The sequence below is a fragment of the Micromys minutus genome, assembly GCF_963924665.1.
Source record: "Micromys minutus genome assembly, chromosome: 1".
NCBI lineage: Eukaryota > Metazoa > Chordata > Mammalia > Rodentia > Muridae > Micromys > Micromys minutus.
This window is the reverse complement of record NC_137969.1, coordinates 40,248,269-40,274,099: the sequence shown is the minus strand read 5'-3', so window position 1 is coordinate 40,274,099 and position 25,831 is coordinate 40,248,269. Positions and strand designations below refer to the sequence as shown.

At 41.1% G+C, this 25,831-nt stretch overlaps 1 protein-coding gene across 1 annotated transcript; it reads right to left on the bottom strand.

The window, feature by feature from the left end:
- Positions 1-16,147: 16,147 nt before the first annotated feature.
- Positions 16,148-17,095, bottom strand: FBXO48 (F-box protein 48; the record flags this gene model as incomplete). Its single annotated transcript, XM_080911982.1, has 2 exons — positions 16,148-16,327; positions 16,793-17,095. 2 exons carry the CDS (start codon positions 17,093-17,095, stop codon positions 16,148-16,150), a joined length of 483 nt encoding a protein of 160 aa, XP_080768108.1.
- Positions 17,096-25,831: the final 8,736 nt, after the last annotated feature.

The window sequence follows — 25,831 nt, the reverse complement described above, 5'->3', positions numbered from 1 at the left end:
GCCCTTCACTACTGTGGCCAAAATCCTACAAATTCCTTTCTCGTCTACTATCTCTCCGGTTCTCTCTTTCTCTGCTCCTGCTTCTCTTTCTTGCTTCTCTTCCTCAGTCTTCCACTTATGAAACACTTTCTCTGCTTCCTTCATCAAATCCTTCAAGGTATAGTTTTGCAACCCCTCTAGCCATTGTAACTTTTTCTTAATATCTGATGCTGACTGCCCTATAAAGGCCATAGCCACTGCTGCCTGCTGACCCTCAGAGGTTGGGTCAAAGGGAGTATAACGCCTGTAAGCCTCCATTAAACATTCAAGAAACACAGACGGTGGTTCAACAGGTCCATGAAGCACCTCTCTTACCTTAGCCAAATTAGTGGGGCACCTAGCAGCCCCTCTGAGGCCTGCCAGGAGAGCCTGGCGATAGACTGTCGGCCGCTCCCTACCTGCTGCCGTATTGAAGTCCCAATCAGGTCAGTTAAGGGGGAACCCCGCATTTATTTCATTCAGAAGGTTGGTAGGTGCCCCATTTGCTCCGGGGACTTTTTTCAGGCCTCCAATAGGATCCTCTCTTTTCTTTCAGTAGTGAAGAGGACCTGCAAAGGCTACTGACAATCATTCCAGGTGGGTTGGTAGGAAAACATCAAAGACTCCACCAACACCTTCAGGCTGGAAGGGTTTTCTGAAAAGGAAGGGTGATTAGTTTTCCAATTATAAAGGTCTGCAGAAAAAAATGGCCAGTACTGAAGGGGTTGAAGGGGCTGAAGGTTTGGTGGGTATACCGGGGGCCCAATGGCATGTAGTGGCAGTGCCCCAGTAAAGTCAGCTCCCCCCGGACACTGCACTCTTCTGGTCCCAGCTGCTGGTCCACCCCCGGTGTGGTAGAGGGCTTGGCCATTCTGGAGGCTCCTCAATCTCGGGATAGATTTTAGGAAGAGCCAAAGGCTGGTTCTCGGGCAAACTCTCAGGCTTTGGAACCTCAGGTTTCGGTTTGTACTCTGACTCAGAGAGCCAGGGCTTGGGAGCCTGGCTTCCATTTGCACACCCAGAGCTGGACCCAAGGTGGGGATTCTGAACTAAATCTTGCCAGACATTAATGTAAGTCAAAGGTGTTCTCTGGAAGCCAAATGTCAGCCACTCCGAGGAGCAAAACATCTGCCACAGTCCTTTCTTTAATCTTAACTAACAAATTGTGTGCTCTATTGCCAACTTCAGTTCAGTGATCTAAAGTCAAAATCAGCGGAGTCATCATAGTCTGTCTCACCGTCAGTCACAAGTAACACAAAACAGAAACCTAAGACATACAGATTCCTGTCTCCACCTAGATAGACAAAACCACAACAGACTTACAGATGGCCAGGAGGGCTTATATCTTCTCCAAACCAGGAGAACTACTGTACCCTCACCAGCACCCAGACAGGAATCTTCCAGGTGTCCCTGGGGTACCTCCAGACCTCCTCGTATGTCATCCAGGGCAATGCTGTCGATGAGCCCCTTGCACGTCTACCAATACTCACACTCCCCGTCTCTACCCGAGATGTGAGCCTCCATCTCTACCGAGACTCAAGCGACTGCAAAACCAGAACCAGAACTTTCGAGCAACTGCAGAACCAAAAGTACAGAACCAGAATTTAGCCAGCACAGAATTACAAAGACACAGACAATTCCAAAGGCACAGACAATATATCACCTCTAAGTGGGTCTTCGAAAACGAGGGTGGTGCCAAATCCCGGACAAGCTCTCAAATGAAAGACCCCCCCCACCCCGAAGAGGGGAGATCCTCACTCAAGTCTTGGGATAACACAACCCCCCAAGAACTCACAAGCAACTGTCCTTACTGCAATTTCACGAGGTTTTATAATTAACCAATGCACTGGGGTTGAGACTCATATTCCACGCAGGGGTAGAGGAGTCTGACCCCGAGTGGCTGGGAGAGGAAGTTTTTAAATGAAAAGAAAAAAAAAAAACACAACCAAGGTGGGGGGGAGGAAGTATGTCATTGGAGAATACCAAAAATACCAGTGAAGAATCATAAGGGAAATATCTGGTTTCTCAAGATCGCCTATAAGGTAAAAATTACCAGTGAAGAATTATGAGGGGGAACAGCCGGTTTCTCAAGTTTGTTTATGATGTGTTATTTAACTTTTATGTTTTTATGGTCAGTCAGTTTATGAAACAGTGTCACTCTGACCTTAAGGCCATAAATTCTTTTATGGTCAGCCAGTTCCTGGAATAGAAGGATAGTATTGCAGAACTGGCTAGCCTATATTTTTGGCTCTAGTCTACCTGCTAGGGGTCTTTTACTTTACCTGTTAGGAGGTCAGGCTTTATTCTGGACATTTCTTATTTCCTTATACAAAGTCCAAGTCCAAGAGGATCAAAGCTTCCACATAAAACTATGTACACTGAAACTAATAGAAGAGAAAGTGAGAAAGAGCTTAGAACAGATAGGCACAAGGGAAACTTTTCTGAACAGAACACCAATGGCTTAAGCTCTAAGATCAAGAATTGACATATGGACAACATGCACTTGGAACATCCGCCATCAGGAACAGGGGAGATCCAGGGACAAAGGCCAGGTACAAGGGAAAGGTGAGAACCAATGACTGACAACAAGATGGCAAGGGGAAAGCAAAAGAATGTACCCCAGGGAAAACAAGATAACCTGGCAACACTAGAACCCAGCTCTCCCATCACAACAAACAGTAGAATGCCAAACACTCCAGAAAAAGATGACTCAGACACGAAATCCTACCTCAAGATGATAATAGAGATGCTTAAACAAGAACAGGAGGAAAAGCCTAAAGAATTAGAAGCTTTTAAGGAAGAAACAAGAAGAGTAGACGGAAAGAAATAATCAAAATTAGGGCAGAAATAGACCAAATAGAAACAAAAAGAACCACTGAAAAAATCAACAAAACCAAGAGCTGGTTCTTTGAGAAAATCAACAAGATTGATAAACCCCTAGCCAGACTAACTAGAGGGCAAAGAGAGAGTATACAAATTAACAAAACCAGAAAGGAAAGTGGAGACATAACAACTGAAACTGGAAATTCAAGAAATCATCAGATCCTACTACAAAAACCTATGCTCCACAAAGTTGGAAAATCTGGAGGAAATGAATGAATTCCTACAAAGATACAAGATCCTAAAGTTAAACCAGGACCAAGTAAACCATCTAAATAATCCTATAACATCTAAAGAAATAGAAGAAGTCATCAAAAGCTTCCCAACCAAAAAAAGCCCAGGTCCAGACCGGTTCAGTGCAGAATATCAGACATTTATTGCGGACATAACACCAATACTCTCCAAACTATTCCAAAAGATAAAATCAGATGGAATACTACCTAACTCATTTTTTGAGGCTACAATAACCCTCGTACCTAAACCACACAAAGACCCTACAAGGAAAGAGAACTTCAGACCAATCTCACTTATGAACATTGATGCAAAAATACTCAACAAAATCCTTGCAAAATGAATCCAAGAACACATCAAAACGATCATTCACCATGACCAAGTAGGCTTCATCCCTGGGATGCAGGGATGGTTTAATATAAGGAAATCCATCAATGTAATCCACCATATAAACAAACTCAAAGAACAAAATCACATGGTCATCTCACTAGATGCTGAAAAAGCATTTGACAAAATTCAACACACCTTCATGTTAAAAGTCCTGGAAAGAACAGGAATCCAAGGCCCATGCCTAAACATAATAAAAGCAATATACAGCAAACCAACAGCCAATATCAAACTTAACGGTGGGAAACTTGAAGCAATCCCACTAAAATCAGGGACTCAACAAGGCTGCCCACTCTCCCCCTTCCTATTCAACATAGTACTGGAAGTCTTGGCTGGAGCAATTAGACAGCAAAAGGAGATCAAGGGGATACAAATCGGAAAGGAAGAGGTAAAACATCACTCTTTGCAGATGACATGATAGTGTACTTAAGTGACCCCAAAAATTCCACCAGAGAACTCCTACAGCTGATAAACAAGTTCAGCAAAGTGGCTGGATACAAAATTAACTCCAACAAATCAGTAGCCTTCCTATACTCAAAGGACAAACATGTGGAGAAAGAAATTAGGGAAAAGATACCCTTCACAATAGTCACAAAAACTATGAAATACCTTTGCATGACTCTAACTAAGCAAGTGAAGGACCTGTATGACAAGAACTTTAAACCTCTAAAGAAGGAAATGGAGGAAGATCTCAGAAAATAGAAAGATTTCCCATGAACATGGATTGGAAGGATCAACATTTTAAAAATGGCCATCCTACAAAAAGCAATCTACAGATTCAATGCAATCCCCATCAAAATTCCAACCCAGTTCTTCATTGAATTGGAAAGATCAATGTGCAATTTTCTATGGAATAATAAAAGACCTAGAATAGCAAAATCCATCCTCAACAACAAGAAAACATCTGCGGGAATATCTATCCCTGACCTCAAGCTATATTACAAGGCAATTGTGCTGAAAACTGCATGGTACTGGTACAGAAATAGGCATGTGGATCAATGGAATAGAATAGAAGATCCAGAAATGAGCCCTAATGTATATGGTCACCTGATTTTGACAAAGGAGCCGTAAACATTCAATGGAAAAAGGACAGCCTATTCAACAAATGGTGCTAGACCAACTGGCACTCAGCATGCAAAAGAATGAAAATAGACCCTTTCTTATCTCCTTGTACAAAGCTCAAGTGTAAGTGGATCAAAGATCTCCACATTAAACCAGATACACTGAAACTATTAGAAGAGAAAGTAGGGAAAACCTTAGAACACATAGGCACAGAAGAAAATTTTCTGAAGAAAACACCAATTGCTCAAGCTCTAAGGTCAAAGATTAACAAATGGGACTTAATGAGATTGCAAAGTTTCTGTAAGGCTAAGGACATTGTCAAGAAAAGAAAACGGCAGCCAACAGAATGCGAAAAGATCTTTACCAACTCCACATCAGATAGAGGCCTAATATCCAAGGTATACAAAGAACTCAAAAAGCTAGACACTAGAGAATCAAACAACCCTATTAAAAATGGGGTACAGAGCTAAACAAAACGTTCTCAATTGAGGAATATCGAATGGCTGAGAAACATCTGAGGAAGTGCTCGACATCATTAGCCATCAGGGAAATGCAAATCAAAACAACCCTGAGATTCCACCTCACACCAGTCAGATTGGCCAAGATCCAAAACTCAAATGACAACAGACGCTGGTGAGGTTGTGGAGAAAGAGGAACACTTCTCCACTGTTGGTGGGGTTGTAAACTGATACAACCACTCTGGAAATCAGTTTGGTGATACCTCAGAAAATTGGACATAGTACTACCTGAAGACCCAGCTACTCCACTTCTGGGCATATACCCCAGAGACACTCTAATATACAACAAAGACACATGCACCACAATGTTCAATGCAGCTCTATTTATAATAGCCAGAAGCTGGAAAGAACCCAGATGTCCTTCAGTAGATGAATGGATACAAAAATTGTGGTACATTTACACAATGGAATACTACTCAGCTCCCAGAAACAATGACTTAACCAAATTCTTAAGAAAATGGCTGCATCTAGAGAATATCATCCTGAGTGAGATAACCCAGTCACAAAAGAACAGACATAATATGCAGTCACTAATAGTGGGATGCTAACCCCAGAGACTTGCACTGCCCCAAAATCAACTCACAGATAGTGTGAAGTCCAAGAAAAAAACAAAACAAAACAAAAAAAAAGTTGAATTAGTAAACCTATAATAATTTTGGCCATTGGGGGAAAAAAAAAGAACTGTATCACATCGCCCTTCCCTCCCTACAGCCCCTCCTAGTCTCTCTCCTATCTCCTCAAATTAATAGCCTTTTTACTATATTATTGTTACATATATACATATGTATATGTATATGTACCCACAAATACTTAATTACAACCTTAAAAATATATTCGAAATAAATAAATAAATAAATCATTTTGAATCAAACAAACAAACAAAAAAAAGAATTGACATATGGGACCTCATGAAATTCCAAAGTTTCTGTAAGCCGAAGGACACTGTCAAAAGAACAAACTGATAACCAACAGACTGGGAAGGTCTTTACCAATTCTACATCTTATAGAGGGCTAGTATTCAATATATACAATGAACTCAAGAAGTTAGACTCTAGAGAATCAAATAATCCTGTTAACAATGGGGTACAGAGCAAAAAAAATTCTTAACTGAGGAGTATTGAATGGCTGAGAAGCACCTAAAAAAATGCTCAACATCCCTAGTCATCATGCAAATTCAAACCACCCTAAGATTCCACCTTACAGCAGTTATAATGGCTAAGGTTAAAAACTCAGGTGACAGCAGATGTTTGCAAGGATGTGGAGAAAGGGAAACACTTCCCCACATTTGGTAGGATTGTAAACTGCTGCAACCAGTCTGGAAATCAGTCTGGCTTTTCTTTAGAATTTTTTTTGTCAGAAAATTCCTCAGACATAGTACTACCTGAGGACCCAGCTATACTACTACTGAGCATATACCCCAAAGATGCTCCAACATCTAACAAGGACACATGTTCCACCATGTTCAAAGTAGCCTTATTTATAATAGCCAGAAGCTGGAACAAACCCAGATGTCCTTCAACAGAGGGACGGATACAGTAATTGTGGTACATATACCCAATGGAGTACTACTCAGCTACCAAAAACAATGACTTCATGAAATTCCTAGGCAAATGGATGGAACTTGAAGCTATCATCCTGAGTGAGGTAACTGAGTCACAAAAGAACAGTCCTGGTATATACTCACTTATAAGTGGACAGTAGCACAAACACTTGGCATACCCAAAGAAAGGTGCACAGAATTTATGAAGCTCAAAAAGAAGGAAGGCCATAAAGAGTATTTATTAGGAGGAAGAACAAAAAGTTCATGGGAGGAAAGAAAGAGACAAATAGAGGAGTAGGGATTGGAAAAAAGATCATCCAGAGATTGCTTCATATGAGGATACATCTTACAAGCACTCAATAAACCCAAGTACTATTGCTGATGCCAAGTAGTGCTTACTGGCAAGAACCTGGTATGGCTGCCTCCTCAGAGGCTCTGCCAGAGCCATACTGATACAGAGGAGGATGCTTGTAGCTAACCATCAGACTGAACACAAGGACCCCAGTGAAGGAGCTAGAGAAAGAACTGAAGGAGCTGAAAGGGTCTGCAAGCCCATGGAGAAAACAACATTATCAACTAACCAAACCCACTAGAGCTTCCAGAGATTAAAACACCAACCAATGAATTCACATAGAGAGACCCATGGCCCCAGGTGCAAATGCAGCAGGATAGCATTTTCTGGCATCAGTGAGAGGAGAGGCCTTTGTCCATCGAAGATTCTCTTTCCCAATGTAGGGGATTGCCAATGTGTGGAGGTGGGAGGGGGTCTTTTCGAGAGGGATCACCTTTATGGAGCCAATGGGAGGGGGAGGGATAACATCTGAAATGGAAATGCAGAAAATATCCAATAAAAAAATGAAAAAAAAATAGAGGGAATTCAAGACTGGTCCAGTAATCCTAGTGAACTACCCAAGGTAATCCATAATAAGCAAGATTACATTGACTCAGAAGATGCATTTATATATTTCTGTGTATAGATAACAAGTATCAATAATTAAAGAAAAGAACAATTTAGATAATACACAAAAGCAGGAGGGTTCAGTGTGAAAGAAGGGGGATGGGAGCAGGATAAGATATACTAGGGGCTCAAGATCATGAAAATGTATTATATGCATTAAGTGGGTATGGTGGATTAGAGACTGAGACAGCATGTCACTATGTAGGTAGGCATCTTCTGTTCCATGTGTAGTGTAGAGCTGAAAAAGGAATGGACATATGCCAGACTTGCACTTTTTGATTAATAGTACCCCTGCAATTTCTACATTAATTTAGGCTAGAACTTAACTTTTTAGAGGTGAAATTGCTAAATAAAATATAGGTAGTCCAGTTAATATTGAGTTTCAGACAAAAAGGGAATATTTTTAGTGTGTCTCCCATACAACACTGCAGATATACTCATTCTAACAGACATTTTTGCCATTTATTTGTAAAATCTGACCACCCTGTTTGGACTTCTACTCAGTTTCTTTTTCTTTTTACTGGAATACTAGTTGAGCAGGAAGTTTAACTCACAGCGCAAGACTTACTGATTTCTGGTGCTCAGTCTTTGGCATTCTTTATACTGGAGATGTTAATGTCTTGTCAAATACGTAAGAGATGGCCCCATCCCTCACCTGGGCAAAGCTGGAGACCTGGTCCTAGTGGTCCAGACTCGAGAGGGCTGGAGGTCTGACCATCTCAGCTACCACCAAGGCTCAGATACAGGGCTTTGAGTTGGTCCACTCCAAAATCGGCCTTGGAATTGCTGGAGTGGATGGAAGAGCTGGTCCTGTAGAACCAAAGCTGAAGGGTCTCCATGACAGCAGGATGCCTGAGAGGAGCCCCAGTGAGTATCCAGTATTGATAGTGTGGCAGAAGCCAGAGGCCTCAAACTAGAGCAATGCCACGGCAATGAACAATGGTAAGTAGAACTGGTTGGACGAAAGGCTATATGTATACTGTGGAACATACTGTGACACTGCAGCCTCTATGGCGAGATTATCTTATATTAAAGTTTTAAGTTTTATTCTCCTTTAAGGGGAAGTTGCAAGGGTAGAAAACAGACTGGGAGAGTGAGATTGGGGTGCATGGTGTGAAATTCACAAAGAATCAATAAAAAGTGAGAACACAGAGGCTGCAGGAAGTTCTGTAGGCTGTCTACATCTAAGCTACATCCCAACCCGGTTTCTTACTTCTTGGAGACGTTTTGATCCATCTTTATGTTACTGACTCTTGTCTGATTCTGCAAATATAACTAACTATACATAGCTATAAAATCTCTCTTAGGGCTGCCTTGCTATATCCCAAAGGTTCTGATTATTTGTGGTTCTGGTTTCATTTGACTCTAAACATTTTTTTTTTCTTACCTGACTGATTTCTTTAACAGTCTATTGACCATTCTAGAGTGTGTGGCCCAATCTCCAGGTATTAATTTTTGTGGTTTCTATTATTATTAGTGTTTTTTTTCAGCAGATCCTTCAATTTAAACTGGTGACAGTAGAAAAATAAAAAACAATGGCCCATGAGAAAAGAGGGGAAAGAAAAGAAAAGGGACAATAATTCAGTTAATAAATTGAATCTGACTTCCCTCATGGTTCCAGCCAGGAGCCAAGTCAGCTGTCCCACCATTTACTAGTGTCAGGATGTAGAGAAATGAGACCCATCCTGGAGAGAGGGAGGAAACCCTGACATTCCAGAATAGGATAGACAAGGACAAGGGGCAGGGATGTTGCTCACGGGAGCCTGTGGAGGGTGTAGAAATGGAAGTTTTTCATTTCTGTGGGATGAGAATCCATGTTGAACAGAACATGGATTTGTTCTGCCCAGTTTTCTCCCACCTTGGAGTGTGGGCTGCAAGCTAGGAATATGCTAACTCAGAGTGATGCTACCAGGAAGAATCTGAGTTTCTCTTGGGAACTTGGAAACTATCTCAGTTTCAAGGTCCTGGTGCTACTTGAGGGTTCTGCAGCTGTGAGGGCAGAGGCTGGGGATCCATTGAGGTAGAAGCATCACAAATTCACATATTCTCCAGTCATTAGCATTTTGATGCCTTAGTAACCTAGTATTCATCCTGGATGTCAATGAGGCAGACAAAGGAAGGCAGGGAAGGCCAATGGCTTTGTTTTAGGCCTGTTGATGCATCAAACAAGGCAGAGTAGAGTGAATAAACCAGGGTCTCTTTCAGTGGCAAAGACAGCATTCCAGTTTAGGTCCCTGAGACTTTGACAGAGAAAGGCAAGGTCTCCCCACTCAAGTGCCTGCATTAGGGAATATATTAGGAAATTCTACAGTGGCAAGCTATTGAAGCATTTGGGAGGAGTAACAGTTCAAAAATACAGTCAAAGAAAGAAGTGGATCCCAACTAAGGACTTAGACAGAAGGTTAGTTCAGAGGATGAAGAACTGGGTCTCAGTAGTAGACAAAACCCAGGATCCTCTAAGGCTAGGAGGCCAAAGACTATTGCAGCATGTTAAGAGAGAGAAAGGTGGGTTATAGCTTATAGAATGCCCCGGGCCTGAGTACCATTAGAGGGGACAGCTCCCAAATTCTGTATCTCTGAAGAGCAGGTTCAGTGCAGTTGTCCTCCTCAAAGACCACCCGCCAGGCCTCAGGAGGCCCCAAACCTTTTAGAGGACCTACTACTATTACGGCTTCTATGAAACTGTATAGGGGTCCTGCATAGATCACTGTGTGTATGCACGCAAGGGTGTGCACACAAATGCGCAGACATGTGCATGTGTAGGACTGGGGAACTTTATGGAAGGTAAAGGGAAATTGGTGTTCAGAGGGTTGGTAGAAGAAGAAAATATTAAATCCTCGGTGAAACAGAAATGTGAGACTCCCTTATTCTGGTGTTGTTCTTGAAGCAGTGGCACCCTTTGGAAGGCCTCAAGAAGGGTGAAGGCATGGGCAATTTCTCAATTTATAGGACGCTCTTCTTATAATATTTTAATTTTCTCTTAAACTTGTGCCCTACGTTGTGCTCATAGTTTCCGCTCTGGCACTTTCATCCCTCCTCCACACCATAATGTTCTGGAAAAGTATCTATTTCCAATCAGTTACCTTTACCCTAGCTACCCAAACATATTTATTATCATTATTTTCAAATTACCAATATTCACCACTAACTAGATCCTGTGACTGGCTCTATTATATGATTTTTTAATCCTTACTTTTAATCAGCTTTCACTGCCCTTATGTATTTCAACAGGTCTTGTACATGGGTAATTGGAGTGGCTCCAGGTGATATCAGTTTAAACCCAGGACTTATGCTATTAAAGTGGAGCAGTGGGGTTTGTTTGCCATCTTAAACCAGGAATCCAGTTGAACTGAGCTGTAGCCTTTGTGTGGAGGTCTCCAGAGGTTTCAGCTGAGAGCTTCAGTTGTCACCCAATCCTTTCGCTCTACTAGGTGTTCAGCTGTAATTACTATGTCTTCAGTACTGTGAGTCTGCAAAAATAGTGTCCCCTTTCCCTCACAGATGTTCTTTGCTTATTTTCTCAGCTTCCTAGAAAAGTATTGCTAACTATTTTTCAGCCACATCAAATTGTAAAGACAGCATCTGATAAGCAATAGCCCATAAGATGATCATTTTTACAAAGATAGCATTATCCTGGAGAAAACAAAACAAAACAAAACAAAAAAACAAATCAAACAAACAAACAAACAAACAAAACCAGTCCTGATAGGGGGAGGGGCAAAGGGAGGAAGTAGGCAGAGAGATTGAGAGATATAGAAATAGAGCTAGCAAGCACCATTTTATTTGGACAAAAACTGAAAAAGAATCATAAAGGATATTTTGAAGGGCATTGGGAACTTTTACATAGACTATAAATTACACAGTAAGAATAACCATCTTTAGGTATAATGACAGTGAATATAAATTATATAGAAGAATAACCATCTTTACATATAATGATAGTGAATATAGGAAAGTATCCTTAGAAGATCCATGCTGAACTACTTAGGGGTCAAGTATCAGTTTTGAAAAATGCTTCACCAAAATATCAGTTCAACACATGTTAACTCATATCTCTATGATGCTGTTTACACACACACACACACACACACACACACACACACACACACACACACACACACCTTGTTTTCAGTGGCCTTGACAGTTTTCAGAACAAAACTGTACTGCCACGCTCCTGGCGTTTCCGCAGTTGCTCATTCTATGTATTAAAACTCACATGACCTGCAATCATTCACATCCTCTAAACGCACCAGAGAACTCATCATACGTTACATAACTCACAGGCTAAGAGCTATACTGCAAGATCATTTTCTTTTATTTAATTCATAAAATGGAGGTGAAGTAAGGGTGCCCACCTCAATAAGCCCAACACCTGGTACAGAGCAGGCTTCTGAGGAATACTGGTTCTTGTAATAACCGACTTTACTCATGGTAAACCCATTGTCCCTGTTTGATAGCTTGAGGATTTTGGCTTAACTTCAAGTAAGAGCACATTGCCCATCGTATGCACTTTTTTTCTCTGTTTGTTTCTTGATATTATTACTAAAAAATTAGGACATCGGAAGTCTTAGAGAACAGGTAAAACAAAATCAAAACAAAAGGGAAAATAAAATAGGGATATACTAAATTTCTCAAATTAAGCATATACATATATATATATGTATACATGCAAATGTCTCAAATGTATCAAGGTCTACTGTAAATAAAATACAATCAGTAAATTAAGTTGATTAATAATTTAAAAATAAAAATCTTTTAAAAATTATTTTGTTCCTTTTTTACAGTGTTTTATCTACTCATGAGGGCACACCCTCTTCTGTTTGGCTCCTCCTACTCATGCTCTCAGATACACATGGTGTGGTCTGATAAATAATTGTTCCCTTTAAGCCCTTACCACACATCTTGTTATACAACAAATTATTTTAATAAACTAGAAAAAACTTAAGGCTTATTCATTTAACTTGTAAAGATAATACTAGAAACTGACTGGGGTGGCCAATAACAAAAGAAAAGAAATATATGAGCTTTTAAAAACTGAGTTTATTTTCAAGTGCTTATTAAAAATACAGAAAAACTTAAAGTTCCACTTACACCTTTGAAGAAGATTAGAACAATCAACTACAGTTTAACACTGAGTATCTCAAACATCCCAGGAATTATAGTTTGTATTTGAATATAATCTTATTCATTAACAAATAGTAAATTTGCTACTATAATGATACATATATTATTCACAATAATGCATTTTCTTATACATTGTGTATGTGATTACTAATAATAAATAGAACAACAAATAACTTAAGAAATTTTAAGATGTAAACCTTGTATCAGGTTTATGGGACAGAAAAAATAAGTTAAAACACAATTTCTAAAATATTCACCCTCTATAGGGGCAGACAGAGAAATGGATGACACAGTGTGACAGCCTCTGACAATGTTACAACAATGCACTGAAACTTTCAAGGGATAATTGGTCCAGAGTAATACAGTTGTGGATGGTTTGCAGCAAAAGACCTCTGCCAAGTCAAGAACTGGTGGTGGAGGAAGAGGAGAACCCTGTACGTGCTCTGTCACATGACCTGCATAAAGGGACAAAGGTAAGGGCCAGGCAACTGTCAATGATTTGTTGTGACTCAACTGAAAGATACAGAACAGAAAACTTGTGAGAGGAAAGGCTCTGGGGTGAGCCATAAAAAGCCTTACTGCCTTCCCAGAGACGACTGGTCTCTACGTGAATGTCTACATTAGAGGTGACATGCTAACTTGAGGATTTTTAGGGACCCTAATCCATAGGCAGTAAAAGGAAGACATATGGTTAGAGGTTACCATAGGCATTTCAATGAAGGTAAGAAGTAATGAAGCAGAGAACAACATGGAGAAAGGCTGGACTGCTCAAGGGCTTCCATAATTAAACAAGTAAGAACTGATTCTTGACTGGACAGACACAAAACAAGAAAAGTAGAAATGGTGTTAACTTGCCACTTGTGTCTTAGCAACATTTCCACTTGGTTGAAAGAACAAGTGATAGGAGGCTGAGAAAGAACTAATGCTGAACAGATTAGAGCCAAGGAGCTACCGTTAGGACACAAAATTGGCTGAGGGAGGACAAAGCAAGGTTTGAGATCTCTAAAACAAAAATAGTCATGTGGACAAGCATCACATACTTGACAACCAAGCAAACGGGGCCCCATAGGTAGGGCTCCTTGCACAAAACTAAGATAATAATGTAAACTGCAAGTGTATGCTTGCAAAACAGTCAGAACACCCTATGGGTAGGGCAGTGTTCAAGTGCAATTTGTACTATAAACTACAAGTAGACAGACTAGAACCACACAGGTCACAATCCCCTTCTACTTCCTTTGCTTTTCCGTTGGATGTGCATTCTGACTGAGGCCTCGCTTCTCTCTGTGGCAGGAAATGGTTTCAGCGCTTATCGTCCAGTGTAAGGAACATGCGCCTTCAGTCATGTTCCACTCTGACACTCAGTGCAGCGGCTGACAGGGGCGATGCCATGAGTGAGAACGGCAGCTCCCCGAGTGCAGTCTTCATCAGCAGGAAAAGGTGCCTGGCAGAACGTTCCTCACAGCACAGAGCTGATAACACTTGCATATGTATGCTATTGTACAGTAAGACACTTTCATATTTTCAAGATTGTAAAGTGCTTTTTCATTATCTCTTCTCAAATTAAATCTGCAGGAAGTCTTCCTTTCCAGTGGCACTTGTTAAGAGGGCATAAGCGGTAGACAGTGCTGTTTGGCTTAGACATTATGGCATGTGACTATCAGAAATAACTGGGGGGAAGACAACAGGAGAGGACAGGCCAGCTGCCTTCAAGCATTCAAATCGCAAACCTAGAGAACTAAATCAGTGTCAAACTAGCAGGTAGAAACAGGACTGGCTATCAGGGGAATTTCTAATGACTTCCTCAGTACTGGAGAGAACTGCCTTATGATGTAATAGAGAAATTACTACAGAACAGATAGATTTGAACCCAGGCTGTTGGAATTCAGGAAGTTCCTGAAGAGCCCCGAAAACTGCTTTGCCTGCTTTTCAAGGTCATATCCAATTAAATTTATTTTTAATTTCTATTAAAACACTAGTAGATAATGCCCATGTGATGCAACAAAAAAAAATGTGTTTATGGGGCAACCTTTTTCTGATGGCTGTCTAGTTATTAAATACTGGTTTTCTAGAATTAAAAAACTGTGGTAGTTTGATAAGAAATGTTTTACATAGGCTCTTGTATTTGAATATGGATTGGTCTTTGGTTGGTAAGGAAGTCTGGGGAGCTTTAGGAGATGTGGTCTTGCTTGAAGAAATATGAGTCACTGGCACCAGGCTTTTGAGAGCTTAAGTCCTCAGCTATGTCCAGTTTGCTTTCTATGCTTCATGCTTTTGGTTGAGGATGTGATTCTTGGCCTCTTGCTCTAACCTCCATGCCTAGTTATTAAATCCCGGTTTCCTACTATTTAATAACTACTGCCATGCTTTCCTTGAAGTGATGGGCTCATATTACTCTGAAACTATAGGACAAACTAATTCCTTTTTGCATAAGATGGTTTTGGTAATGGTATTTAATCACAGCAACAAAAAGGAAGGAAAAAAATCAAGAGAAGAACCCATACAAATGACTGTATTTGTAGACACTTTACTATGATTTACAGATTCAGGTGGAATAACCTGGTGGACGGAATGTGCTACATAATATCCTTTTATGAAAAAAGGAAACAAAGTTAGATTAAAAAGTCCCTTCCTGCAAAGTTCTACTTTTAAGAAGGTCAAAGAGGGCTCTGAGAGTAATTTTTTCTTATGAGTAAGGAGAAGCATCTAAGAGTACACTAGGTGGCGCTATCAAGTGTTGAAAAGAGCGTTTGACTAAGGCAAATAATATAAAGCCTTTGGTGGTTCTAATAGACATTAAAGGTACTGAAACTTTCCACACATTCTCAGTATTTCAGACTAATCTCAGGTTTATAGAAAAATAATGAAAATCTTAATCTGAGACTTTCTACCCCAAGATTAGATCAAGTTTAAATAAATTATAGGCTTAATATATTTTTAGAATAGCTTTAGTATTTGACAATTCAATCTGTTCCACTGCAGTGGAAACTGTAAAGTTATTACCATATAAATTTATTACCAATTAAACATATTGCAATTATTCACTTCAGTATTTCTCCTATAAGTGCACATCTATTACTTATTTACAATTAATCTTTAAATAAGTTCTTTAAAATATCCCCTAAAATTTTAAAGGTTTAAATAGAAAACAACAGTAAATTCTATCACTTAAAGTAATGTAATATTTTAACATAAATACATGGAGCAATAAATTCCAAAATCATTCTATCACTCTATTATTAAAAAATAACATTTCATGATTTCCCCACAGTATGACCAGAAATTTCTTTATAACTAAAGTGCAAAATATAAACAAAGCTTGATGTTCAACTTTGTTTTCCTTTAAATGTGGAATATTTAAAAGGCTGAGGACACCATCAGATTTTAAAAAGTCTCTTGGAGTCTGAGTGATTTTGATTACATGGCATCAAACTATTGCGATTTTTCAACTTCTCTTTCCAGTTCAGCATCTAGAATTTCCCCCCATGTATCTGCATCCATTGGGCACATAGCCGTTTCTGGCAGGCTAACAGGAGAACGAATGTTGCTGTATCTGCCACTTAGCCACTCGTTTTTCACTTTGCTCTTCTGGTAATTTCTTATGAGTATTACCTGAAAGGGATAGACATCGTTGTTCAAAAAGACTCGGGCAGCATGGTTAGCTAACGCGTATATATGCAAGTAGAGAAACGGATTCACAGGCCTGAGATTAATTACTGACATGGAAGTACACATATTAATCACTTTGGTAAGTTCATGTGTACAGTATGAACTAGTGTATATACAAAGAGCAGCCCATTGTATGTACCGGAGGTTTTCATAAGGTGGAAGAAAAAAAAATTGGCGTCTTCACCTCCCTTCTGCTTAACACGTTCCTGACTTTAAGATCTGAGAAGTACAAAGATGAGTAGAAAACAGTGAGTAGTCTGTGCCAGCAGGAAGAGGACAAAAACTCAACTTTAACTCCTTCCGTGAAGTCAGCACACTCTGCATGTTCCCCTAAGTAGACGTTATATAGTCTCTTAACTGTGCCACGACACCCTGTCAGAAAGCACAAGTTTCGGAGATGAAACTTACCCTCCAGGTGTAACCGCTTTCTATATCATTATCTATTTCTCTCCGGCACACAGTTCTTATGGTCAAGCAGTGGGGTTTCCATAAGAAGTCATTGTTTCTTATTGCATGGTTCCAACTTGTGCACGTCCTGGAAGCACTGCATAAACTCCGAATGTCTAGTTGGCTGAAAATGTTAAAGGTGACTTCCAGGGGCAGCAGTTCAACAAAGTTACTTTCACTCTCTCTTTTTTCCCTTTCAGCATCTGTGGAACTCAGTTCCGTACCAGGAACTTTGGAATTACTGTTCTTGGAAGTTCTCTTCATAGTTTGCCAGTTGTCTTCATGTGTAACCTACAGGGCAGAGTTTAAATATACTCAACCTCTTCAGACCGAACTGCTTAGCATACTCTGAGTCAGAGTAGGGCATGGTTTAAAGAACTTTATATTTCTTGACTTCAGCCTCTCCATCTGCAAGGTGGAATCCATGCCGCATCTCTTGTGTGTTTCACCAAGACTGTTAGGTGGAGTAGGTAAAAGCAAGTGGTCGCACATCTGGACTGTGCCCGGGACACCACGAACACATTCCGTTCTCTTTGAACAGTATCTTCTAGGAAATATGATTGTTTCTACATGGTTTTTTAATTGCTGATCTACAAGAACATTACAACCCTCTGGACCTTTAGTAATTTATAAGAACTACTTACTTACTTGTATGTAGTAGACAGGTGCATACTCTGGACATAAATTTACCTAAAATGGTCCAGGATGAAATCCTAGTTATAGTTACAGAGTCTCATATATTCAATTAAACTTCAAGAGTGGTGTCTTAGAAATCAGTCTATCTTATGTGCCGAATTATGAGCTAAGGATAACTGTCCCTGAATCTATCAGTGAGGGACCATCTACATAGTTCATAATTCAGCTAGGAATAGTATATAGCTATAGATTGAAAGCCCGATTTCAGCTCATGTTCTCAAGGAGCACAGTGTAAGCTTCTGGAAACAAGGCTGTGCATATCATTCTTGAGCTTCTTTGCAATATAAACACAATTTGTGTTTACCTAGTTTATAATATTTACAGTTCCTTTCATAGTGGAGAGTTGGGGTATAATAGGCATTTGATGTATATCTAACTAGCTCTCCACTCAGCTGATAACTTTTCAGATGTGCTACTCAAGTCTCTTTAGTTACTAACACCATGGTGACTACCTTCCATTAGGCTGTTTATGATCCAAATTGGTGTGGTTAGAATGGTAATGTCTGTACTGAACAGGTGGTTTCCTTTAGAAACAGAAAAATAGAAAGCAACTTGGTGGACAAAACAAGGCAAAAGCCACAACACTAAGTACTTGCGATGGACCTACTCCCCTCCCACCACTGGTACACACTAAAGGCAACGTGGCATCTTTGAAAATAAGTGTCTATTAGGAAGTTATACTACATTCAAATGTTTCCTGCTTCTCCCAGGTTCTCTCTGAAAATAAAATGCTTCCTTCTGTCAAAGGAATTCCATAAGAGGTAGAAAGTTTTTCAACTGAACATTCTATGGTGCCTTGGTCATATTCCCCAAAATCTCACTAGGAATCTTCTAAGTTAACTCTATTGAATGCTTGGACAGTTATCCCTGGTATGTCGCTTCTTTTTAAACCAACAGTGTGGAACTATGAGCCTGGGGCCCTCCCACCTTCCTTTCAAATATTTAGTTTATGTGTATTGCTGTTTTGCCTACAAATAAGTCTCAGCACCAAGCGTGTGCACTGCCCGCAGGAGCCAAAAGTGGGGTGGGATCCCTGAACTGGAATAACAGTCGGTGGCAAGGCCCCTCTGTGGGCGCTGGGAAGGAAACCTGTGTCTTTGGGAAGAGCGGGCACTCAGGGCCACCTGCAGCCCCTCTATTCACCCGTCCTGTCAAATGTCACAAGCGTGGGCAAGCGGAGGCAGAGCACCGCCGGGCAAGACTAGGTCTCAAGGAGCCCACATCCGTCCTGCCGAGCGCAGCCGCATCCCTGCGTGCTGTGAGAGCAGAGATGGAGTGACCGGAGGACCGACCTACCAACTATGGCCGAGCACAGAGCGGCCTCTCCTACCTAAAGGCGCGTCGTTGGCTCCTCCCGCGATTTCAGTCCCGGGGATTTGAATTTTTTCCGGAAGGCCTTCGTGTCCTGCCCTCTCAAGCTCCGCTCCGCCCATTTTCACGCGCGGTGCCTTCTGGGACTGGTAGTTTTTTCTGTGTTTCATCACCCTTAAGGAAGGAAAGAAAGGCGGCCCAAGTGACCGCAAGGTCCAGCGTCCCTGTTGAGTGACAGCCGCCCTATGGGCGGGACTTACAAAGGGCGGGACTCCCAGTGTGTTTTTAGTTTGCGAGGGCTGTGAGGCTGCCGAGGTTTTGCGCGCCTTGGGCCTCTATTCCCAGGAGACTGCAGACTGTCAAAGCGCGCCTTCCCTGCGGTGTGCACTTGGCTAAGGTTGCTGAAAAAATAGTTCACGTAGTGTTTTTTTTTTTCTTGGACAGGTGGTTAATTAAACGTTTTGATGATAATGTATTACTCATTTCCCTAGTTTCTTAGCGTAGTAAACATTCCAGGGAGCTGCCTGAGGAAGCTGAGCTCTCAATGCAGTATTGTAGTTTATTTTGTACCATCTTACAAACGTATAGTGAAATATCAAGGACTACCGAGACGGCCATATACGATGGAATTGCGTAGCTTTCGGCTTATGTGGTTATTAAGTTAGCTGAGCGTTTATTTTTGTTTCCAGAGCTTTTTGTTTGTTTGTTTGTTTGTCTTTTGATTTTTCCTAGCATTCAGCATTTACCCCTTCGCCAGTCCTTCGTGTTGAGTCAAGGTTTTTTGAATCAATAACAGGGTATATTGAGAGTTTTCAGGATATATAAGCATCTCATAGGGAAACTCTCAATATACCTACCCTATATGGATTTGAGAAACCTTGACTCAACTGGAAAGACACATTTAAGAGCTGATTAGCTAGTGTATTGAGCTTCTTCATATTCCCAGTTAATGTCAGGGATAACAAACCAGAGACTCATCAGGAGGAACAGACCTTGGGTGAGAGCTGAGGGAAGGGAGCTACTTTCATAGATGGGAGCCATACATTCCACTAGAGCATAAAAAGACTGCAGTTTTCTATAGAAGATATGAGTCAGAAATACAAGAAAAGAGGAAATGAGGTTTATGTGAGTGTATGTGTGTGGGGGCACCATTTGGTGTGTGTGCTGGTTAATTTTTTGTCAATGTGACACCTTGGAAGAAGGAACCTTAAATGAGAAATTCTCCCGCTCATATTGGCCCGGAGGCAAGTTTGTTACGGAATTTTCTTGATGATAGATCTACATCTACGTGGGAGGACCAGCCCACTGTGGGCAGTGCCATTCATAGGCAGGTGGTCCTGGGTTGTGTAAGAATGCAAAACGAGCAAGCTAAGCAGTCCTCCAGGGTTTTACTTAAAGATCTTGCTCTTCCGTTGTTGGTTGGAATTAGTTTTCATTTCTGAGTTCGTGCTCCTGTGGACTATTTCTGAACCTGCTATTGAATCTTTACCTCAGCTAAAGTTTATGTTTGTACATGCCACCCGTGAGCAGCAGAGGGCGCCATTGACTTATTGGTGTTCCCCGGCCCCTCCCCAAGCTCTAAGTTAAGTTTAGTAACAGTGTTAAATTTAGTAACTGTTTTCTGGACAGGACAGGACAGGACTGCAACGCATAAACTTAGGGCAGCTGTGGTTGCCCCCTCAGGACCTATGATCGTGCCAGTCAACATTCTGGAGTACTATGGTGGGGGTGGAACTGGGGTAATTCAAGAGCCTCCGCCTCTAATGGGGAGTTATATATAGTTGTTAGCTTCTGGGGAGAGAGGCCGTTTTCTTTAACAGTGTGTCATTCGGTAGGTCAAACAACCACCAGAGGATAGCCCCACACTCAGGAGTAAATGATAAATGATTGCACCAATTGGAGAAAGGAAGGAGGAAGAGCGGGAAAGAGGAGAGGAATGGGGAGGGGGAGGAAGACGGAGAGGGAGGAGAGGGGGTGAGATGAAGAAAGGAACTAGGGGGTGAATTTGAGAGGATCTGGGAGGAAGAGTGCTCGGCATCATCAAAACTATGACATTATTACTTTTTGAAAAGTCAGTAAAACTTAATATGAGGATTATTGCACTCATAGGTTGGAAGACTAACCTGAGTATAACATTTCAAATGTAAATACAGAGAGTATCTAATACAAAATAAAGAAAAACAAAGCAAAAAAAAAAAAAGCACATACTTTAAAATCATTAAAGACAGTATTGGTCGTGATCTGGCTGGTATGGCCATAGACTCTCACGGAGGACTAGGAGGAAGGATCTCAGGAACGGAAGGAGATGGGAACTCTAGAGGACGACCAACAGAGTCAAATAACCTAGACCCTTGGGGCTCTCAGGCACATACGTGGGCTGTACTGACACCTCCCCTGCACATATGTAACAGATAGGCAGCTTGGTCTTCCTCTGGGTCCCAGTCAACTGGGACAGGGCCTATCGAAAAAGCTGTTGCCTGTTCATGAATACGTCCTTGTAGCTGAGCTGCTTGTATGGCCTCAGAGAGAGAGGAAGGGCCGACCCGTGCAGAGACTTGAAGTGCCAGGATGTAGGAATATCAAGGCGGTCTAGAACTGCTCAGAGGTGAAGAGGAGGGGAAGCAGGGAAGGACTTTGGAATGAGTAGGCCAGGAGAGGGTCAGTGAGCTAGATGTAAAGTGAATAAATAAACAAATACAATAAAATTTTCATGAAAAGCAAAGAAAAGAAAATGCCAATTTCTATAAAAGTACTGATACACTACAGAGTGCTCAAACATGAAGAAAGACATCTTCAACATACTGAAACTTCACTGAAAACTACATTTAAAGAACAATTGGCATTTGTTGGTGCGCCTTAGAAGGCACCACATATCGTATATTTGTATTGATATATTATTCTGACAATCACACAACCGTTTATGCTGAGATAAAAAAAACGTCAAAAACCAAGGAAAGGTTTTGCTTCTTTTAGTTATTATTTTTCATATATTTTCCTAGAGATTTTTATTGTTTTCCTTCCTTCTTCCTTCCTCTTGAAACTATGACCTCTTTTTGTATAGTTATGTCTTCTCTCTCTCTCCCCTGCTCTCTCTCTCTCTCTCTCTCTCTCTCTCTCTCTCTCTCTCTCTCTCTCTCTCTCTCACACACACACACACACACACACACATCTAAATACATCAACACAGCTTGGTCATTCTGTTTCGTGTTACTTGCATGCATACGAGTTTGGTACTTGGCATCCAACCCTTAGTACTGGATAACAGGTTAGGGGCTCACTCATGGAGGAGACTAATTCTTGTGCTGTCAGCATTCCTTAGTTGCCTGTAGTTCTTTGCCTAAGGGTGGAGTTCTGTGAGGTTTTTCCACTACCATATTAGCTGTGTATTGGTGATGTCTTTGTTTGGGTCTTTTTTCAGCTAGCTGTACTGTTGAGGTATCATGGGCAATGCATCACTGGCATTTTCAGGAGACATTGTCTCAGCAGATTTACTGGCATGTGGCACTTATGTCACTTTGCTCCATCTTCCAGGATATTCCCGGTCTTAGGAACAGGGGTGTGTTGTGACGTATCAGCTGGAGCCAGGCACGTACCACCACTTGCTCTCTGCGTTTTGTCCAGTGGTAGTTTAATGTAACGATCCCCATCTGCTGCAAAGAGAATTTCCTTTAGTGAAAGCTGGAAACTGTACCTATCTGTGGGCATGAGACTAAAAGTGTAGAATTCAGCTTGGAATTGTGCTGGGTTAGTAAAATGATAGTAGTAGGTTCTCCTGTAAGACTCATAAGCTCTAGGTAGTTGGTCAGATTTCCAATGCCAGGAACAATTTTCCTCCTGTTCATCAAGCATTTAATTCAATAAGAGAGCTATTGGTTATTACTAAAATGGGAGTGCCATTTGTAATTCCAGACTTAGGGGATCCAATGCCCTCTTGGCCACCAAGGGATACATACAGTGCACGCACACACACAGACAAGAGCTGAAAATGTATCATTTGAGGCCAGCTTTGGACTTGACATTATCAGCTCCTCAGAGCTTTTCACATAGTACAGAAGTAAATAAAAACAGTGGGTCAATTGAGAAAGTTCTATTTTTTCGGTAGAAAAGGATATTTAGACACTTGTGGGGAAATCCCATCTAAAACCTCAGTGTATTCTCTCCGGTCCTAATTAAGCATCCCTCTTAACACAAACTATTTGGACTTTAATCCTGCCCTTGACTGACACATGTGAGGAGCAGAGAAAACACAGACTCAGGGAATTCAGAGTATGTTTTTAGTAAGGCAGACAAAGTAGCAGTTCTCTTCAATACTCCTCATATGGGGAAGGCCAGGGTAGCACAGTTGTAAGGAAAGGTAGAGCTGAGCCTTCCGCATGTTCTTGATTAAGCTCAGACATAAATAAGATTTATTTAGACAAAATTAAAAAGTGTCATCTCCTTCTTGCCACAGACCTCCATCTTTGGACATAACTCTGAGTCCAGACCGAGGCTCTTCTCCTCTGCAGTGGCCGGGATCAGGCAGTGGCTGGCCTTCAGGGTATAAGGTCTAAATCATTGAACTTTAGAGGTAAACAAGGATGGCTCAGGATGTCCAGCCCATGCAGACCTAGCTTTTGACAACCAGCACAGTTGTTTTACTCAGTTGGATACAGACAGATTCCTTTCTCTGTTCCCCCTCATATTCCCGGGACCTTGGGTCATGGTGTCCAGGGAGAAGGCTCTGACACCACTTGTCCTGGTTGAGTCACATTAAAGATATCTCAGTCGTGGAGTTCCTCCTCTTTCAGGATTCCGAAATCCCAAAATTGTAATTTTCAATGAACTAAAAATATAAAGGACTTGGTCTCTTTTAATCTCCTGAGATACATCATAATAAAATAGTATCTCTTTTAATCTCTCAAGCTAAATAAATAATTAATAGTAGAAAAATATTTGATGCTGAAACCACCATGCAGGGCACGTTGTCTGCAGAAAGGGGGATGGTGACATAAGTAAGTATCAAGGAAATAGTTGTACTGGCAAAGCTTGATGGGAGAATGGCTAAGGGAGAGTTTAGTGTAGTGGGGATCTAGGAGATGTTTTGATCTATGAGCTCTTTGTAAGAGAGGTAGAGTGTAGCTAAAGCTCCCTAAAATGGATGGGGTTAAAAAAGCATTATGTCCCAGCCAGAGGAGGCCTCTCACAATGGCTAGCCAAGTAGTGAGTGGAGTCTGAGGCTGACGATAAATGCTTATGAGGAAGACAATTATTACACAAGACTGATAACTAATGAGCTTGCTCCGCAGAGGGTCCACATTCCACAGATAATCATCTGTATGCAAAAGGGTTCTCGGCAGTTTCAGAAAGATGGTATGTACCAAGCATATCTGTGACACCAGGGAATTAGATTACAATATTCTCCTGGGCAGCAAGCTGTGCCCGAGAACAGGAGGTTAAGGACTTTGCAAACGTGAGAACAAAATCCAACCTAAGACTCTTTGCAGCTTCAAATGTTCTGATTCCAACGTTCAGACTCAGTTTGTGCCTCCAGTGATTTGGTTGACCCTGGAACCAGTTTTTGGAAACCCTTTGAAATCATTCACAATGGCTCCATCACATATACCATAAAAGTAGACTTATTTAGCATGACAGAGATATCACAACTTATAACAGTACAAGTTTGGAAACTGTTATAGAAGTTCCTCCTTTTCTGTGGCTTTGTCTTTAACACTATAATTACCTGTGGTCAACTGTGATCTGAAAATGTGAAATGGAATGCCCTACAGTTCAATATTAGTTACTTTAGTTAGTAAACAAATAGCAAATATCTGCCTGTTTCAAATCGCCAGGTTTTAAAGTTGTTTTAAGTGCCAGGATGAACCATTGCCCAGAAAGTGCATCCTCTCTCATTCCAGGCATCTATGGGGCATACTGTGCACCTTTTAGTAGCCATCTTGTTTACGAGAAAGAATAATATCTTGATATTGCAGGATTTGTGTTCAGGACACCTTTGTTTTGCTTAATAATGGCTTCAAAGGGAGTGAGTAGGGAAGCCAATGGGAAGCTCACACCTAAGCCAGAGCAACTCCTACTGTGTGACCATGCTGCGGGACATGCTGCAGAAAACCTGCTACACTTAGGGTCCAGCACTGCTGCTGTTCCAGGTATTTACCAAAAGTGCTTTCTGGAGCATACCCTACATCATGTGGGTGCTACACAAAAATATAAACTCTAGGAAAAAATATGATTCCCTGTTTACTATTTATTATGAGCTTTCCCTACATTTTCCTACACATGGTCTCTGATTATTTCTTTATATTATAGTAATTCTCTGTTATTTTTATAGTGAGAACAAAATATTTCATCATTTCTTATGGATGACCTTTTAAATAACATATGAATGTTATAACAGGGGAATATTCTAATTCTGGGATAGAATCTCTAGTCCTGTGCTGGGAACTCCTTATGGATGGTACAAAGAGAAGATGTAGCCAGCAACTAGGACGGGCCTTTTCTTCTTTTGCAGAAGCAAATGCTTCTCTCGTCTCTCCTGATGGTAGTCAGCTCTACACAAACATGGGTACAGCTTGTATGTCAACTTGGACTCCTCAGTGCACCTCCTCTAGCCAAAGTCAGGGTGTCTGTGCCCTTGTGACTCCCCTGCATGGCAAGACAGGAGGAGCAGAACAGGGTGACCGCAGACTCATGTTCTAACCCGTAGCATTAAAGTGTCTTACCTTTAAAGGCTTAAGAAAGCACAAACTTAAGAGTATCAGCCTTGGAAAGAGGTCCATGATAATGAGGAGCCTTGGAGAAGTGAGATTCCCTCTATCTTTTTTTGGAAAAACTGTGACAAAGCCACAGTCTAATGAAACAAGGAACAAAATCAAAGGTGAAGCTTTGGGATCAGGGAACTGGTGGATCAAAGGTCACAGATCTCTGAAGAGAGGCTCCTAGATGACATACCTCAGCTTTCATCTTACAAAATATGAAAAGAATAAATATTAATGACTC